The 17,676-nt window shown below is 45.4% G+C and overlaps 7 protein-coding genes across 7 annotated transcripts; 4 read left to right on the top strand and 3 right to left on the bottom strand.

The window, feature by feature from the left end:
• Positions 1–79: 79 nt before the first annotated feature.
• LOC108102873 (rab5 GDP/GTP exchange factor) lies at positions 80–2,646 on the top strand. The gene is made up of 4 exons (XM_017208081.2): positions 80–334; positions 405–611; positions 665–977; positions 1,046–2,646. The coding sequence occupies exons 1-4, from the start codon at positions 193–195 to the stop codon at positions 2,463–2,465; spliced, it is 2,082 nt and encodes a 693-aa protein (XP_017063570.1). The 5' UTR covers positions 80–192; the 3' UTR covers positions 2,466–2,646.
• Positions 2,647–2,837: 191 nt separating this feature from the next.
• Positions 2,838–4,174, top strand: LOC108102838 (calumenin). Its single transcript, XM_017208031.2, has 2 exons — positions 2,838–3,371; positions 3,491–4,174. The coding sequence occupies exons 1-2, from the start codon at positions 2,870–2,872 to the stop codon at positions 4,003–4,005; spliced, it is 1,017 nt and encodes a 338-aa protein (XP_017063520.1). The 5' UTR covers positions 2,838–2,869; the 3' UTR covers positions 4,006–4,174.
• A 1,005-nt stretch (positions 4,175–5,179) lies between these two features.
• On the bottom strand, positions 5,180–6,960 carry LOC108102839 (ras-related protein Rac1). The gene has a single exon (XM_017208032.2). The coding sequence runs from the start codon at positions 6,592–6,594 to the stop codon at positions 6,016–6,018; it is 579 nt and encodes a 192-aa protein (XP_017063521.1). The 5' UTR covers positions 6,595–6,960; the 3' UTR covers positions 5,180–6,015.
• Positions 6,961–7,225: 265 nt separating this feature from the next.
• On the top strand, positions 7,226–9,037 carry LOC108102841 (acetyl-CoA acetyltransferase). The gene is made up of 6 exons (XM_017208034.2): positions 7,226–7,358; positions 7,456–7,577; positions 7,647–7,759; positions 7,823–8,252; positions 8,320–8,505; positions 8,563–9,037. Exons 1-6 carry the CDS (start codon positions 7,316–7,318, stop codon positions 8,845–8,847), a joined length of 1,179 nt encoding a protein of 392 aa, XP_017063523.1. The 5' UTR covers positions 7,226–7,315; the 3' UTR covers positions 8,848–9,037.
• A 137-nt stretch (positions 9,038–9,174) lies between these two features.
• On the bottom strand, positions 9,175–11,642 carry LOC108102840 (5'-nucleotidase domain-containing protein 1). Its single transcript, XM_017208033.1, has one exon. It carries the CDS (start codon positions 11,503–11,505, stop codon positions 9,892–9,894), a length of 1,614 nt encoding a protein of 537 aa, XP_017063522.1. The 5' UTR covers positions 11,506–11,642; the 3' UTR covers positions 9,175–9,891.
• A 250-nt stretch (positions 11,643–11,892) lies between these two features.
• LOC108102832 (RNA polymerase-associated protein CTR9 homolog) lies at positions 11,893–16,076 on the top strand. The gene is made up of 6 exons (XM_017208023.1): positions 11,893–12,093; positions 12,156–12,254; positions 12,311–13,246; positions 13,307–14,143; positions 14,211–14,668; positions 14,898–16,076. The coding sequence occupies exons 1-6, from the start codon at positions 12,052–12,054 to the stop codon at positions 15,976–15,978; spliced, it is 3,453 nt and encodes a 1,150-aa protein (XP_017063512.1). The 5' UTR covers positions 11,893–12,051; the 3' UTR covers positions 15,979–16,076.
• LOC108102833 (lipid droplet-associated hydrolase) lies at positions 15,997–17,463 on the bottom strand. Its single transcript, XM_017208024.2, has 2 exons — positions 16,985–17,463; positions 15,997–16,924 (listed from the first exon to the last, which is right to left on the bottom strand). The coding sequence occupies exons 1-2, from the start codon at positions 17,175–17,177 to the stop codon at positions 16,194–16,196; spliced, it is 924 nt and encodes a 307-aa protein (XP_017063513.1). The 5' UTR covers positions 17,178–17,463; the 3' UTR covers positions 15,997–16,193.
• Between the last annotated feature and the right edge of the window lie 213 nt (positions 17,464–17,676).

Below are 17,676 nucleotides of genomic sequence, written 5' to 3' on the forward strand. Positions count from 1 at the left end.
GCTTCAAACTGGCGAGTCAGCTCATCTCTATCTCGCATTGCCCATCTAACCGATGTGCCACCACTAGATAAAAGACTATCTGGCAACGCTGTCAGCAGTCGAATTATTTATCTCTGTAAATTACACACAAAACAAGAGGAAACAAAGTGACTCCCAGAGATAAGTAGCTGCTATTCTATACTCAAACACGAGATGTCAACGGCGACTCGACCTCCGTCATTGCGCCTGGGGCAGCAGGACTTGAAGTGCCGCACGGGATGCGGATTCTACGGAACTCCCCAGAACGACGGACTCTGCTCAATGTGTTTTAATGATAAGCAGCGGAAGTTGAGACGTAAGTCTGGGAGATACACAATGTGTATAATACCCAAGAGATCGTTCAGTCATGAAGTGGTTCTTAACAGAGAAGGCAGGCGAAACGGGCCCAGGATCCTCTTCCTCACCTGGCTCCATTGAGCGCAGATCGCCTCAACATGGACATCTTCACGGAAAAACGGAACAGCAAACCAGAAAGGCGGTGGTAGACAAGGAGCAGGATCACTCGGGAACTCTCCAAAAGAAGAAGTTTACCTCTGTCCTACAGAAAACTCTTCAAGCTGGAGCCCAAAAAAGTATTATTATATAGCTATCCTTCATCTTGAAGCTTATATTGGTTATTCTTTAGTCACCCAACAGCGTAGTCATGTGCCCGATCCCACGGAGGGGCAGTTCTTGCTACAGCTCCGCCAGCTTCGTATTCCCGACGATGGGAAGCGCAAACTAAAGGGTGAGATCCAACGTTTGGACAGCGAAATACGCAAGTATATGAACGGAAATGGCGGCAAAAACATCAACGAATTGTCGGATCTAGTGCAAAATGCATACACCAAGGTTTCAAACATTGTGCACAACGATCCCAGCTTCGAGATAGCCACCAACGAGGATCGCGATAGTGCCATTGACTTCTTTGAGAAAGTGGTGATGACGCAGAACCACAAGTGAGTCATCCAAAATATTGATATCTAAAAAGCAATTATCTCTAAGCCGGGGAACTCTTATTTTTCAGATTCCTCTTTAGTCCCTACTTCACTACGGATGAGGACAGCGATGTAACAGTTCAAAAGCGCATACGCCAGCTGAGCTGGATTACGGCCAAGCATCTAGACTGCAATATTGATGAGGTTAACTCGGAGGCCAGGGACCTAGTGTACAATGCTATATCTGAATTGGTGGGAATCGATTCGTATTATTCGCCGCAGGAGAAGCTGCAATGCACTTGGCGCTGCTGTAGGCACATCTTCGAGCTGCTTAAGCGGGCCACCGGTGGGCCAGCCAGTGCGGATGACTTTTTACCAGCCCTGATATTTGTGGTACTGAAGGCAAATCCTGTGCGACTCCACAGCAATATTAATTTCGTTACACGCTTTACAAATGCACAACGGGTGATGAGCGGCGAGAGTGGGTACTACTTCACCAATCTCTGCTCGGCAATTGCCTTTATTGAGAATCTGAATGGGGAGAGTCTTGGCATCAGTAGCGAAGAGTTCGCAGCTCTGATGTCCGGACAGCAATCCTACAGTACGCCCTGGGAAAGTGCCCTGTTGGCCTGCGAGAGTATTCACTTAATATCCGAAAATATGAAGCGGATGGAGCTGCTTCAGAAAAGAAACGCGCTAATAAGCACCGGGATTACTACATTTGAAAAGGAGCTCATAGATTTCCAAAGAGAGGTGACCGAACGAGTGGACACCGTAATAGCGAAGGCGCCACTCAACCTGCTGCCCATAAAAACGCCCGCTTTTTTGATTGGCCAAGCAAGAGCTCACCTCCTCAATGAAAACGAAGCTGGTCATTATCAGGCGAATGTGCTAAGTGGCGGTTCGTTGACCTCGCAATCACTGACTGCAGTTGGTGGCTTGGCAAAGCCCGCAATAGCACCGGAAGACTCTGGTTTGTCCCTCAAGGACACCAGCATGGGTTCCATGGGTCGTCTGTCGCCTCTGCATCAAAATATTCAGCCAGCCGACAACCTCTTCGCTTCTCCAATCTTCAATTACGCCGCCTTTGATGCCGTTTCCCTGTTGGAGGAGCCGTCTTCCGAGGGAAACCCAGATGTTGTCATGCTGGGTTCCGAGTTTCATGGAGGCCTAACCAACATCAACTACGACTTTGATTTGTCAGATCAGAGTGGTGAAAACAGCACCGCGGATGAAACGAAGCCCAATCTCGACGAATTTGATCCCTTGGCGCAAAGAGGCTCAGTTAACCAGCCACCTCCTGCTCTGCCGGAGACTAGTCTGCTGGACAGCACCATGGACAGCCTGATTGACAGCGAAGTGCCTGGCACAGCTGTCCTACTTCCATCCCCCTTAAAGCCCGAGGTTGCCAATTATCGTGGCTTCTCGAATTTCGATATTCCCAGCATCTCCTGCAATACTGGAGACTTCAGTTCGCTAGGTCAGGAAGGCTCCGAGGCTCCTAAATAATTGCCTCACGCACCCTGTCTCAATCCCTCCCTGCACATACACGAATGTAAATAGAGATAAGTGATATATTGTAGCTAGCCAGTCGCTTCAATTCTAAAGTTTGCACATATTTATTTGTACAATATTTAACTAGCTTTACAGAACGGACGTTTAATAAATGCAATCGAAAACCAATAAAGTACGTATCGTCTTTTTTATTCTTAAAGGCGACATGGAAGCCAATAAAATAAACTATTACTTACAAAGAAAGTACCTTAATTTTTGTTTATACTGGACATTCATTTTTAAAAGTCCCGCCAGCTGGACAGCACTTGGTATTCAACGTTTCTCAACACTGGCAGAGTTGCCGAGAGTTTATTGTTCAAAATTTGAGTCTCACGATTCATTCTGAGTTTGCCTTTCGGATGAAGATGTCGTCGCGTTGGAACATCACTGGAACCGGGATCCAGATGCTGATACTTGTTGTTGCACTAACCGCGGGGGCGATAAGTGGCGCAAGTGCCTCCAGTATTCCGGAAGAGGTGCCCCACAATCCGCTAGAGTACGACTCGCTGCACGCCAAGCACTTCGATGGGGGCGAGCACAATGCACAGTTCGATCATGAGGCCTTTTTGGGTCCAGATGAGTCCAAGAAGTTCGACAACCTGACGCCGGAAGAGAGCAGGCGGAGACTGGGTGTCATTGTGGACCGGATTGATGAGAACAAGGACGGATTCGTCACTTTGGCCGAGCTTAAGAATTGGGTCGCCTACACGCAGAGGCGCTACATCGAGGAGGATGTGGATCGCCTGTGGAAGCAGCACAATCCCGAGAAAAATAACTCCATCAGCTGGGATTCCTACAGGAACACAGTCTACGGGTTCATGGATGAATTGAGCAGCCAAGAAAGGGAACAGGAGGAAAATGGTGTGTAAAAATTATTGTATTTTTGAATTTTAAAAATATTTTTTAATAATAATAATAATACTCTTAAGTAAAGACACATTGTTAATTTACATTTAACAATCTTTATAATCTTTTTATAGGAGTCAGTTACAAGAGCCTGCTAAAGCGGGATCGCAACCGCTGGGCGGTAGCCGACCAGGATTTGGATGATAATCTCACCCGGGAAGAGTTTACTGCCTTTTTGCATCCCGAAGATCACCCCAGAATGAAGGATGTGGTCCTGCGCGAAACCATCTCCGACCTAGATAAGGACAATGATGGCAAGATATCGGTGGACGAGTACATTGGTGACATGTACCGATCGACCGACGAAGATGACGAGGAACCTGAGTGGGTGGCCAACGAGAGGGAGGCGTTCTCAACCCATCGCGACTTGGACAAAGATGGCTATTTGAACGAGGAGGAGGTGAAGCTGTGGATAGCGCCCCACGACTGGGATCATTCGGAGAGCGAAGCCAAACACCTGCTGTTTGAGGCTGATGCGGATCACGATGACAAGTTGACCAAAGAAGAAATCCTTGACAAATATGACGTTTTCGTGGGCTCCCAAGCCACAGATTTCGGTGAAGCTCTAGCACGGCACGATGAGTTCTAAACAGTCTACCAAATACCCAGCATCCCTGAGATTAAGATTGATCCTATGAATCTCCCATTTCGCATGCCAAATAATTTGTAAAACTCTACTAGATCCTAAGACCATTGAAAGTGCATTGTAAACCAACTCGAATGAAGGGCCCATACATATATTATGGCACCACAACTAATTGATTTGAGGTGATTTGTTTAATTGAAACGCGTCCACGTCAGCTCTTGGAGCATCAATGGCCACGTCACTGGAACGAACGCCCCATCCGCACACACATGTCGTCACTTGACCCCTCCTCTTTGCCCAGAATCACAGATACGCCGCATTTGCCTGTGTAACATATAAACATAAATGATTTTCGCTGTAGCCCGATTCGTTTCCAGCTGCGAGAACATTCCAAGCAACACACTCAATCGGAGACACTGAAAGAGAGAGTATGCACTGGAAGAAAAGTTATATTCTTATTAGCTTGAAATCGTAATATTTACAAAATAACACTTAACAATCAATTGTGATTTTGAACTCAATACTCCCTACAATTTTATTCTGTTTCTTACTAAATTTCCTATGTTTAATTACCAAAATGATTTTAAATTATGTTTAAATGTGTTTAGCAAAATGTTTTGAATAATAAAAAACTAAAAGAAAATATAAATTATTTTTTACCCTGTGTAGGGTGAGAACTACGAGAATCGGTTACTTCGCTTCAAGCTGATTTAGATTATTTTCGGTTCTCAACTTTCGCCGAGATAAGCAAATAATAGGGTTTTGGGCAATGATAAGTCTGTCTCCGCTTCTGGGTACAGTGAACACTCGCGGGTGTCGGCGACTGATAAAAAGTAGTTTGATAAACAATTTCCAGTCTTTTATGACATGAACACATGAGAATAATAATAATATTGTGTGGGATAGTGTGAGTAAGATTGCTACGGGCTTTTTAGATTTTGATGAAGAAAAGAGTAAAACATAATAAAAGTTCAGATAAATCCGGTCTCTAAGAATATGCTCAGCTAAAACAAGTTTCAGTCTCTTTTCCATTCATATTTTTGCATAACATTTATGGCAGATAATAAATCAAATTTTGGACAACATCTTTTTGTCAGAGTGGAAGAGAAAATATCTAAGGAAAACCTTAACAATAAAGTTATAAAAATGTATTAAATTTTTACACCAAAACTAGTCGTTCTTTTTATTTATGCTTTATTGATTTCCATTGAAATAGACACATTTATATAATTATCTTGGTTTCGTTCTTGTTTTGTTGCTGTTGGTTTTCTTGAATATCTAACTTTTTAAAATACAAAGTATTCAAAGTTTCTCAGTTTGATGCCTTTAATTTCAGTACATAGTATACGAAGGACTTTTCATCTTATACATACATGTATATATATATATATATATTGATAGTTCCTGGATCTAGCAAAAGTTTAAAAAGTTGTTACCTGCCGCTTCGTCGCTTCGATATCCAACAACATCTAAATACAAGTATGTAATAATGTAAGTGTAATTGCAATGGAACGTTTACTTTACTGACTCAATATCCTGATCCCGGCTAGAGGACCTTCGATCAACAGGCGACATCTACTTTTATGCTCTTTATGCGGCTATTCTCGTCCTTTCCTCACTTTTTTTGTAGTTTTTTTGGTTTTACCTCAGTTTTACAACATTAATTTTAATTACAAAAGTTATTAAATAATACAAAATACAGTTAGAGTTTACACTTCTCCGTTTTATCTAGAAACATCTCGCTTTTAACTTTTAGTTGAAATTAATGCACGGGTAAACAGAATTGGATTATGAATTACAGAACACACGAAACGAACTCAGAAACGAAACGAAAGCAATTGTTTGATTGGGAGAATCCCATGTAGCAGCGAAAATTAGTGGCAAAATTGTAACAAAGAAACTACGGATCAGCCTTTTAGCCTGGCCAACGCTTAGGTTACATAATGGTTTTATAGTTAATAATATTACGTTTAAGCCGAGTCCAATTGGGTGAACTCTCTTTCTCTAACTCTTTTAGAGCAGGGCGCACTTGCGCTTGGACTTGGGTTGTAGCACGGGGCACAAAACCGATCGGATGGCCTCATCGAAAACGGTTTTTAGACCCTTCTGCGTCAGGGCCGAGCATTCAAGATACTTGACCGCTCCGATTTCCTTGGCCATGGCCAAACCCTGCGGGTAGGTGATGGGCGCCAGCTTCTTGTCCCTCAGCTTTTCGATTGTGTTCTTGTCGTCGCGCAAATCCAACTTGGTGCCCACTAAAATTATGGGAGTGCTTGGGCAGTGATGGCGCACCTCCGGGTACCACTTAGCCCTCACGTTCTCGAACGAAGCTGGATTCACCAGCGAGAAGCAGATGAGGAAGACATCGGTTTGGGGATAGGACAAGGGTCTCAGTCTGTCGTAATCCTCCTGTCCGGCCGTATCCCAGAGGCCCAGGTTAATGGGCTTGGCATCGACCATTACATTGGCCGAGTAATTGTCAAAAACGGTGGGTATGTACTCGCCGGGAAAGGCATTGGTCGTATAGCTGATCAGCAGGCAGGTTTTTCCCACGGCACCGTCGCCGACGACGACGCACTTGATCGCCTGCATGGTGCTAGTTTCCGGGTTGGATTTCTAGTTCTGGAGTGAAGTGCTTTGTGTTCTAGAGATTGGAGATTGAAGATTGCGGGGGTGCTTCTTCTTATGGCTGGTTGGCAGTCCTCAGTCGTTTTTTTTTTGTTGGTTCTTTTTGGGCGGCGGCGGCGGAGGGCTGTTGCGTTCGAAGGCCCTTATCCTTGATATCCCTAAATCCCGGACTATTTCTGCAGTGCCTTTTGGTCCTTGGGGCGACTGATGATCGCGCCTTGCGTTTTGGACCTCGGTAATTTGCCTTTTGTGCGTTGAATTCCCTAATTTTCTCAACAAAAAATGTAAATTTTCTGTGTACTGCAGTGTGACCGCGGCTGGACTGTTCAAATATCCCATCCGGTGTGGAGGAAATACTAAATACCGTTTGGGTATAATCTTTAAAGCATACAGCCACCCTGCATGGAAATCATTCTACTTATCTAAGAATTACAATTGCTGCAAAAATGGCTTAAAATTATTCAAATAAGCAGTAAAAGTTGGTAACATAGAAGTAAGCTCTTAGTAAATATATTGCTCAGTTATCTTATATGTTTTATGTGAGAACGAGGTATTTGAAAACAGTACTATCGCTCTCACTCCACACACTGGTCACACTGCGACAGCCAATAACAATTTCGAAAATTATAATTTTATTTGCTGCCCATTAGCTAAGACGTAAACATCTGTCCATCGTCTATTCAGAATGTCTGACGTGTTCATCGTGTCCGCTGCTCGCACTCCCATTGGTAGAACAAACATTGATCAGCTGAATCACACATGATATCCTAATTCCAATTGATAACTTTCTCTTTCTGTTTGTCCAATCACCCAAAAAATCAACAGGTAGCTTCAATGGATCGCTTTCTAAACTTAAGGCCTCCGAGTTGGGCAGTGTGGTGATCCAGGAGGTTCTCCGGCGGGCGAATGTTGAAGGCCAGCAGGTCAGCGAGGTGATCTTGGGCCAGGTATGATCACCATTTGTGTGTTTTTGTTTTGCTTATCATACCCTTTTGTTATGTAAATATCTTTGTCAGGCATTGGCTGCTGGTCAGGGTCAGAATCCCGCCCGTCAGGCATCGCTTAAAGCTGGTCTGCCCATCCAGGTGCCCGCCTACGGTATCAATATGCTCTGCGGGTCCGGCTTGAAGTGGGTTTGCAAGAGTGTTTTACATGGTTCCACATATTCTTACCGGCTTTCGGCTCTTTTCAGGACTGTAGCCCTGGGCTACCAGGCCATTCGATCAGGAGATGCCCAGATTGTGGTGGCCGGAGGCCAAGAGAGCATGTCTCTCGCCCCACACGTCATGCACCTCCGACAGGGCGTCAAAATGGGTCCCGGCACTTTGGTGGACTCAATGATTCACGACGGTCTCACCGATGCCATGGAGAATATACACATGGGCATCACGGCCGAGAATCTGGCAGAGAAGTACCAAATCAGTCGAGAAGCCCAGGATGCCTATGCCGTGCAGTCACAAAATCGAGCCGAAGAGGCTCAGAAAAATGGCTTCTTTGACAAGGAGATTGTGCCTGTTGAGATCAAGGATCGCAAGGGCACGCAGATATTCAACAAAGATGAGTACATCAAGGCGGGCAGCACCGTAGAGGGCATCCAGAAGCTGAGAGCAGCCTTCAAAGAGGTACGTTTAAAACATATGTAGACAAAAATAAGCGAAACAACTAACCCACTTTCTCTTGTTTATTTAGGGCGGCTCTATAACCGCTGGCAATGCCTCTGGTGTTAACGATTCAGCTGCTGCGGTGCTACTAGTGTCCGGAGACGAGGTGGCCAAAAAGGGTCTTAAGCCGTTGGCCAAGATTGTTGGATGGACGCAGACTGGCATCGAACCCAAGGTGATGGGTCTGGGTCCAGTGACTGCAGTTGAAGCATTGGTACGTATGAAATAATTCTATTCCTTCGTATTTATTTTAAGATTGGCAATTTCATAGCTGACAAAAGTCAACTGGAAGCGTGAGGAAGTTGATCTCTACGAGCTTAATGAAGCCTTCGCCGCTCAATCACTGGCTGTACTCCAGGAGCTAAAGCTAGATGCCAGCAAAGTAAATGTAAATGGCGGCGCAATTGCCCTGGGTCATCCGATTGGAGCATCAGGTGCCCGTGTCCTGGTCACCTTGCTCTATGCGCTGGAGCGCACTGGCGGGAGTCGGGGAATCGCATCCCTTTGCATTGGTGGTGGCATGGGAATTGCCCTGGCCGTAGAGCGCCTCATCTAATATGTATTCACGTCATCCTAACTATTTATTGCCGTTTCCGCCTTCTTACTTAAGTGTACAGTTTGCAATTTCTATATTCCATTTTATAATCGTGTAGTATTCCCACGTACTTATAGGGCACAACCTATGTCTCAAGCGCAGTCACAAAGTCTACTCAATTAAACTAATTTAGAACATGTTGAAAATTAAATTTAAAGTGACGTGGACCTCTCAACTTATGTGGGTAAGCAAAATGAAATTTGCTATTTCTAGGAAACGAAATTGATCCAGTGCAATTTTCTGAGTTGCGTCACACTCGGCTGCAATTTATTTAAAAATAAGCATTTGTTATGATGATGCACAACCCATTTTATTTGCTTTTAGTTTCTGTTGGTACATATGCAACAATTTGTATAGTGTGAATTAAATTAGCATCTAATTGAGAGTCTGAGTACAGTTTTATACATTGTCATCATTAACTATTTAGTCAAATAGGCCAAGGCATCACTTTAAAATACATCGTAGTTATTGAAAAACTAGTTAGTTATCAAGCATTTTATGGTTAACTTATGCAATAAATTGGGCTAAAGTATTTTAAAATGTATAATCCGTTTGATTAGAAAACTTTTTAATGCTTTTCATAGTTGGTTATCAGTTGAAACATATTCAATATTTGTGCACATAGTTTTATCGGCCTTTAATTTGGACTTCGGAATAATACCTAAACTGAAATGAGATAAGGCCTGAATACCTCAAATACTGAGAAATTATAAACTTTTTGTAAAATTTCCGCTAGTCACAATTCACTAAAGTGTTCAAATAATACCTTTTTTATGCATTACAAATCTCCTTGAATTTTTAAAAACCTTATAGCTATGGCATGCAATGTAGATGCTAATTGAATAATTCAGAAGTTCGCGTTTTTATTGCTGATAGCAAATACAATTTCTTGTACGTAAGAATTTTGACGAGGTTCCAGCTGAAAGAAGCGTTATCGGATTTACTGCGCCTTGAGGTCGCATGTCGTTTATTGTCTCCAGGAAGGTGATAGCAAGGCAGACTCACTCATCCCCTCCAGCAGCTCTCCAGCTGAACTGTCTCCAGCTCCTTAGGTAGCCGCGGACTAAAGCCGTAGGGATTGGAACAAATGATTCGCTTCTCTGGGGAAGTTTGTGCCACTTGCTCAACCGAGGGCACGCACAACTGGGCGTAGGTGCTGATGAAACTGGACCACAAGGTCGGCGTGCAGTCCAGGGCGAAGTACGAGCCCCACAACTGGGAATTCAACTCAGCGGCATACGGATACTTACCATCGTCCAGGAGCAGCTCCTCGGATATAGCAACGGCATCGAAGTCGCGGTGCTTGACCGGTGTGTAAACATCCTGGATTATGTTGTCACCGAAATATAGTGCCTTGGCTTTCGACGGCTCCTTCTGCATCATACTAGCCATGGCCGCATGCAGCTGGTGCCAGTTACCCTGGGAATAGACGCCTCCCGCTTTTATTTCCTCCGCCTCCTGCGGCAGCTCCGCTAGTTGCTCGACATCCACTTGCATAAAAGGGCGCTGTATGGTAAAAAATCCGGGTTTCTTGGCGTAGGTTACCACGAAATCAAAATATTTTCGCCAGTCCTTGCCTAGTGCTTGCGTGGCGGTCAAATTGGCAAAGTCCACATTGGATCCGGTGAGCAAAAACAGCTTCTTTCCCGATTTCCGGAGTTCGCCCAGCCAGTTCATAACACTGGTATCCGTTTGGAGTACATATCTTTCGGGTTCCGCCCGCATCCTCTTGAAATACAGACTCTGATCGTTAGCAAAGTTCTCGCGACTATAGATGTTCATCAGGCCAGCCTGTACATCCTGCCAAACCTGATACTCTTCCCCTGGCGGTGGCTTTTGCTCCCTATCTACCTGGTCCACGGCCTGAGCAAAAACCAAAGCACTAGGCATATCGAAAAAATCCAGCAGCGATCGCATTTGCGTCGAGGCCGCGCCATTCCAAGTCGACAATGGATCTCTGTAGAAGGCGGTGGTAATATCCCACCTTCGGTCGGGTCCATAGATGGATTCGACTTCCGTGTCACTAAGAAGACGAGTGCCATGAGTGGCTTTCAGGATCTGAGCTTCGTTGCTGAGTTTCAGGACATTGCCACGAGGTCCGTCAAGAAACAATCCCTTCTGCAGAAAGTCAAGATTGAGTGGCTGAGCCAGTAGCTTCTTGTCATAGCCCTTTTGCTCTACAAGGAATTGCTTGAGAACGTGGTAGATCATAGCAGACATCTCGCGGAGATTGTAGCGAAGGAGGGTGCCATCCAGATCGAAGCCCACTATATCGTAGTCCTTGAGGAGTAGCTCCTTGTGGTAGGAAGTCATTATGGTGCTGGCCGAATACCTTGATTTTCCGACTGAAGAACTGTGGAAGCGCCTACTTGTCTGCTGCTGCCTATGTGCCGTCACTTCACGTGTTGCTATTCCCACGGCCGCCGGCGCTGCTTTGGCAAGCGTCATTGAATTTTGCGCCAAATTGACGAGGTTGCGTAACAGGAGAGAAACATCTGTTCGCCCTTGTTTGTGTACGTTTGTTTTTGTTTTCGTTTTCTTCGAGGCTACTGCCAGGCGACAGGTGAAGGGTGTGGCGGAAAAGGCGCCCAAGGAGGCCGTTCTGCCCAGGGCCAGCATCTTATCTTATCGACTAGCACATCTCACTTGCACGCAGCGTGATCTAAATTTAAAATTAAGCCGAATTTCACTATCTTTCAGGTGGTTTTGACAACATTATATTCTATCTATAAATTTTTTTGTCTACGACTAACAGAGTTGCCAAGGTTTTGAAATTGCTAAGTACTATGCCATCTGAACTGCCATGTATAGCTAGATTAAATATCTAAAAAAAATTTAAACTTAAAAGAAATTTTTTGAGGAATTAATGAGTAAAAAAAATGGTTCAACAAAATTAAACTTGTTTGCAATTACCTTCAAAAAATAAAACGCAGTTGGTATTCGGCTTGAAAATAACCCATCTAGCATCACTGTCATATCAATGATGAATGATCGTTATCGAAATCCCATCCAATCGACTCTTCTGCCACCTCTAGCAAGCGTACCGGAATGGAAAAGAATTAAGATATTTTGCTACTGTTACTGATTTTGCACGCTTTAACAAGTTTTAGGGGCAAGTGAACCGTTTTTCATCGCTCAGTTTGTTGGCTTAAAGCCGCCGCAACCATGTCTAACTGCATCGAGATTCCCTTGCAGGACACCGATGAGGTGAGATTTCAGCTCAAGGATTTCAGTTTATAAAAATTTACCTACGGTTTTTTCTGACTTAGGTGATCGAGGTGGACCCAGATCAACTGCCTGACTGTCCGGAGGTACTGAGCATTCTTAAGCAGGAGCGAGCACCTCTACATGTCTGGGTTAATGTGGCGGTATGTAGAAAACTACCTACAATTTGAGAGGTTCCACATGCATACGTGTTTTTCAGTTGGCTTACTACAAGCAAAAAAAGACGGAGGACTTTGTCACACTGCTGGAGGAGTCGCGCAGCGATGACGCCACCAAGGATTACCGCGACTCGGACAAGGACCTTATGCGCGCCTTGGACATGCTGGCCGCTCACTATGTCCAGGAGGCTTACCGCGAGAAGTCTAAAGACAAGAAGCGTGAGCTCTTCATGAAGGCCACCAACTTGTACACCAGTGCCGACAAAATCATCATGTACGACCAGAGCCATCTGCTGGGCAGAGCCTACTTTTGTCTGCTAGAGGGTGACAAGATGGACCAGGCTGATGCCCAATTCAATTTTGTGCTTAACCAGTCCCCATCGAATATTCCTTCGCTGCTTGGTAAGGCCTGTATCGCCTTCAATCGCAAAGATTACCGCGGAGCGATGGCCTTCTACAAGAAGGCCTTGAGGACCAACCCAAACTGCCCGGCGAACGTGAGAATTGGCATGGCCCACTGCTTTCTGAAAATGGGTAACCCAGAGAAGGCCAAGCTCGCCTTTGAGCGCGCACTCCAACTGGATCAACAATGTGTTGGTGCTTTAATTGGCCTTGCCGTGCTTAAACTAAATCAACTGGAGCCCGAGTCCAATAAGCTCGGTGTTCAGATGCTTTCCAAGGCATACACCATCGACAATGCCAATCCAATGGTGCTTAATCATCTGGCCAATCACTTCTTCTTTAAAAAGGACTATCAGAAAGTTCACCATCTGGCGCTGCACGCCTTCCACAATACTGAGAATGAGGCCATGCGTGCCGAGAGCTGTTACCAGCTGGCTAGGAGTTTCCACGCTCAGAGCGACTACGATCAGGCCTTCCAATATTACTACCAATCAACTCAGATCGCGCCAGCCAACTTTGTTTTGCCGCATTACGGGCTGGGCCAGATGTATATCTATCGTGGTGACACGGAAAATGTAAGTTGGAAAGAAACCTTGAGCTTTAAATTCAATTACTAAGTTAGTATACATTTTCAGGCCGCTCAGTGCTTCGAGAAAGTCCTCAAAATTCAGCCGGGCAATTACGAGACCATGAAGATTCTCGGATCTCTGTACGCCCACTCTAACTCGCAAACCAAGCGAGATATGGCGAAGACTCACCTCAAGAAGGTCACAGAACAGTTTCCTGAAGACATTGAAGCTTGGATAGAATTGGCGCAGATCCTGGAGCAGAACGACCTACAGGCCTCGTTAAATGCCTACGGAACGGCTTCAAGCATTCTTCGGGATAAAGCCAAGTATGAGATTCCCGCTGAGATTCAGAACAACGTAGCCTCGCTTCACTACCGTCTGGGAAACTTAAAGATGGCAAAGGACACTCTAGAGTCTGCCCTAAAGCACGCTACTTCTGAGATGGATAAGGATGTGAAGTACTACGAGTCCATTCAGGTCACCATGAAGTACAACTTGGCCCGTCTTAACGAGGCAATGAGCAGCTATGATGTGGCCGACAAGCTGTACAAGGAGATTCTTAAGGAGCATCCCAATTATATTGACTGCTACCTTCGGCTGGGTTGCATGGCTAGAGATAAGGGATTGATTTTTGTGGCCTCTGATTTCTTCAAAGATGCGCTAAACATCAACAATGACAATCCTGATGCAAGATCCCTGCTTGGAAACCTCCATTTGGCCAAGATGCAGTTTGCTTTGGGTCAGAAGAACTTTGAAACAATCCTTAAGAACCCGGCTACTTCTACGGATGCCTACTCATTGATCGCTCTAGGCAATTTTTCCTTGCAGACACTGCATCAGCCGAGTAGAGATAAGGAAAAAGAGAGGAAGCATCAAGAGAAGGCCCTGGCCATATTTAAGCAAGTAGGTCTATATTAATCGCGCTTCCTGTTCCAATTTCTTATGAGATTATTTATCATCTGCTTTGTAGGTTCTCCGCAACGATCCTCGAAATATTTGGGCAACCAATGGAATTGGAGCTGTGCTGGCCCATAAAGGATGTGTGATCGAGGCGCGGGATATCTTTGCCCAGGTGCGCGAGGCCACCGCCGACTTCTGCGACGTGTGGCTGAACATTGCACACGTTTACGTTGAACAGAAGCAGTACATCAGCGCCATTCAGATGTACGAAAATTGCATGAAGAAGTTCTACAAGCATAACAACGTAGAGGTAATGCAATATCTGGCTAGAGCATATCTTCGAGCCAACAAGTTGGTTGAGGCCAAGGCGGTGCTCCTTAAAGCCCGCCGCGTTGCTCCCCAGGATACTGTCCTACTTTTCAATATAGCTGTGGTACTTTCACGTCTGGCCATGGCTATTCTCAAGGATGAGAAATCCACGCTGGAAATTGTGTTGCAGGCGGTCCATGAATTAGAGCTGGCTCAAAAGTAAGTGCAAAGATCTTTCAAATCATAATTTCTTTTTTGTTATCCGTCACCTTAAGTAACTGATGATAACGTGAAATCTAATTCTTAATTATGGTAATAAAGTTGATCAGATTACTACTACAGATTAATGCAAAAATATCAGCATGAATTGAAAAATTAAAAATAGGCTTATATAATCATTCTGGCTCTTTACTTTTTAATATAATATAAATACAAATCACCTTTACAGGTACTTCCAATACCTTTCGGTGCACGGCGACAAGAACCGCTTCAACATCGAGGTCGCCGGCATTGAGGCGAACACCTGTCAGGATCTTCTTTCCCAGGCCCAATACCATGTGGGCCGTGCTCGGCGCATCGACGAAGAAGAGCGCTCGCTGCGCCGAAAGCAGGAAGAGGAGCGCGAGGCATTCAAGGTGAAGGTGGCCGAGCAGCGCAAGCGTCGCGAGGAGGAGGCCAAGACCTCCAGGGAGCAGTTGCTAGCCAAGCGCCAGGAGTACGTCGAGAAAACCAAGAACATGCTCATTATCGCCGACTCTGCTCCAGAAAAAGAGCGCAAAAAAGGAGGCGGCCGAGGGCGCAAGGATGACTACATTTCTGGCACCGATAGTGACAACGATGGCCCTCGCCGCGAGGGAGAACGGCCTACGAAGAAGAAGAGCAAGACGGAGCGTAAAAAGGGCAGCGGACGCAAACGAAAGACGGAAAAGTACGAGAGCGACAGCGAGGAAGAGCCGCGGGCCAGTGGCAAGGCAGCAAAAAAGAAGGGCAAGAAGCCCAAGCCGGTTAAGGAGACCAAGGAGAAACTCTCGGCCAAGCAGCGCCTCAAAGTGCTGTCGAAGGAGACGATATCCACCAGTGAATCCGAATCGGAAAGCAAGCGGAGTAAGAGCAGGAGCAGAAGCCGAAATCGCAGTGGTAGCCGAAGTGGCAGTGGCTCCGGAAGCGGCAGTGAACGTGATGGCAGTCGCAAGCGCAGCAGAAGCAGGAGTGCCTCGGGATCTGGCAGTGACAGTGACGGAGCTACCAAGCGCAAGCGGGCCAAAAACCGCATCGAATCTGGCGGGGAATCGGATAGATCTGGTTCTCGTGCGCGTTCCAGATCAGGCTCCCGCTCAAGATCGCGCTCCAAGTCCGGATCTCGCTCGAGATCCCGCTCTAAGTCGGGTTCCCGTTCTAGATCGCGTTCCAAGTCCGGTTCTCGCTCAAGGTCTCGTTCTCAATCTGGGTCAAGGTCCCGATCCCGTTCACGCTCTGGCAGTCGATCGAAGTCCGGATCCCGCAGTAGGTCAGGATCTCCGGAAAAATAACGCACTACTCAAGCAATATAAATCATTTTTGACTATATTTAGTTTCCTTCGAGAGCTGCAAAAAGATACTAATAAAAAATAACTAATTGTCACACAAAGACGATAGAGGAATTACTATTGGGACGTGTAACCCTAATCCGAATTCAAAGTCTGTTAGTTTTGGTTGATTGGGAAAAGGACAGGGCAGACAGTCGTGGCCAGGGCGACAATTTATCTCATTCCCGTCGATGCTGCTGGATCATGTCCCTCACTATTCCCGCCATCGGTTGAGAGTGCCGCAGGACAAAGGCGTGGGCGATCTTTTTAGTGTCTAGCTGAGCGTCCACCTTTGGATAGTCCCTTTTGAGCTGATCGTAGTAGGAGACGGGTACCCAGCCATCAGTGGTTCCATAGTAGAACTTCAGAATGTCCAAGTTTTGTTCCACAATCTCCCTTTGTATGCCGCGAACCCTGGCCATCTCATCGTCGGCCAGGAACACAACCTTTTCCGCCACCGACGGCTTGGAATACTTCAATGCAGTGCCCAGAAACTGACGTGGAATGGAGAAGATCAGGAAGTATATCTGTATCAGCATCAGACGCAGCCACACTGGTAAGAAATTAAAGAAGCTGAAGAATATGTACCCGAACACCGAATACAGTGGCATGGCTATCTTGGTGAAGACCCACCCATTGGGCGACTCCATCATCCGTTCAACAGTGGGGAAGAGCATATAGCACTTTTGAATGCGGTTCCGTATCCGCTCGTTTTCCAAGAGCTGAAGGATCATCCAGGCGCCTATAGAGTGTCCGATCAAGTGGATTTTCACATCGCTCGGTACGTACTTCTCAATGAAGGCAATTTTATGCCTGATTTGTCCGTCCAAATTGAAGAGCTCCTCATTGCCGCTGAGTTGAGGAACCTCCCGAATGCTAGCCTCAGGTGGATCATCGTGGCCAGCGTGTCCTGAAGTGCAAAAAGAATGTACTATGACTGACTCACTGCGAGCATAAGAAAACTACTTACCTATCACCCAAACTGGAAGATCACCCAACTCTTTTTGCAATGTGCCTGCAAACTCTGTGTAGAAACCAGGTAAACCAGGATTGCCGGTTATGCAGATGACAATCTCCTTCTCGGTTATGGTTTCCTCAATCCACCTACCCCACGTGAATATGTGGGTGGGAATGGAGTTAATGTTGATGTAGGCCTCCTGCATATTTTCCGCTGCTGTTGGCGTGGCAAACTGCCGAGAAAATCAATCGCACCTGTGCTGATCCAACTCTTTTCACACGCAATGTGTTGTCCAATCCCCGTGGCAACCGGTTTTTCTTTTGTTCAACAATTTCAGGTGCAGCTTTTCCTGCTTTTTAAATCTTTTGGATTTGCGCGGTTATCCAGTGTTGATAGTTCTGATAAACACTATTAATATACGGCCAAATCTTTCGAGCGCAGTTGACCAAAGGTCAGAAGTTCAGCAAAGGCGGCTAATAACAACGGCTGATATAGCAACCAGGGCTGCGAAATATGATAACAGCATATGTTTTAAATTTACTATTTTTTTATAAGAGATTATTAATACATTTAATGTATGAAAGTTTATTTATTATTATTTATATTAGGAAACAACAAATATTTATTCCTATAAATTTAGAGAGTAGGTAACAAAATTGTTTGCTATTTTATTTAAAGTGTATAATAGAGCTATTTAAATTTAG

This window comes from Drosophila eugracilis, unplaced genomic scaffold (assembly GCF_018153835.1).
Source record: "Drosophila eugracilis isolate 14026-0451.02 unplaced genomic scaffold, ASM1815383v1 contig_2088, whole genome shotgun sequence".
NCBI lineage: Eukaryota > Metazoa > Arthropoda > Insecta > Diptera > Drosophilidae > Drosophila > Drosophila eugracilis.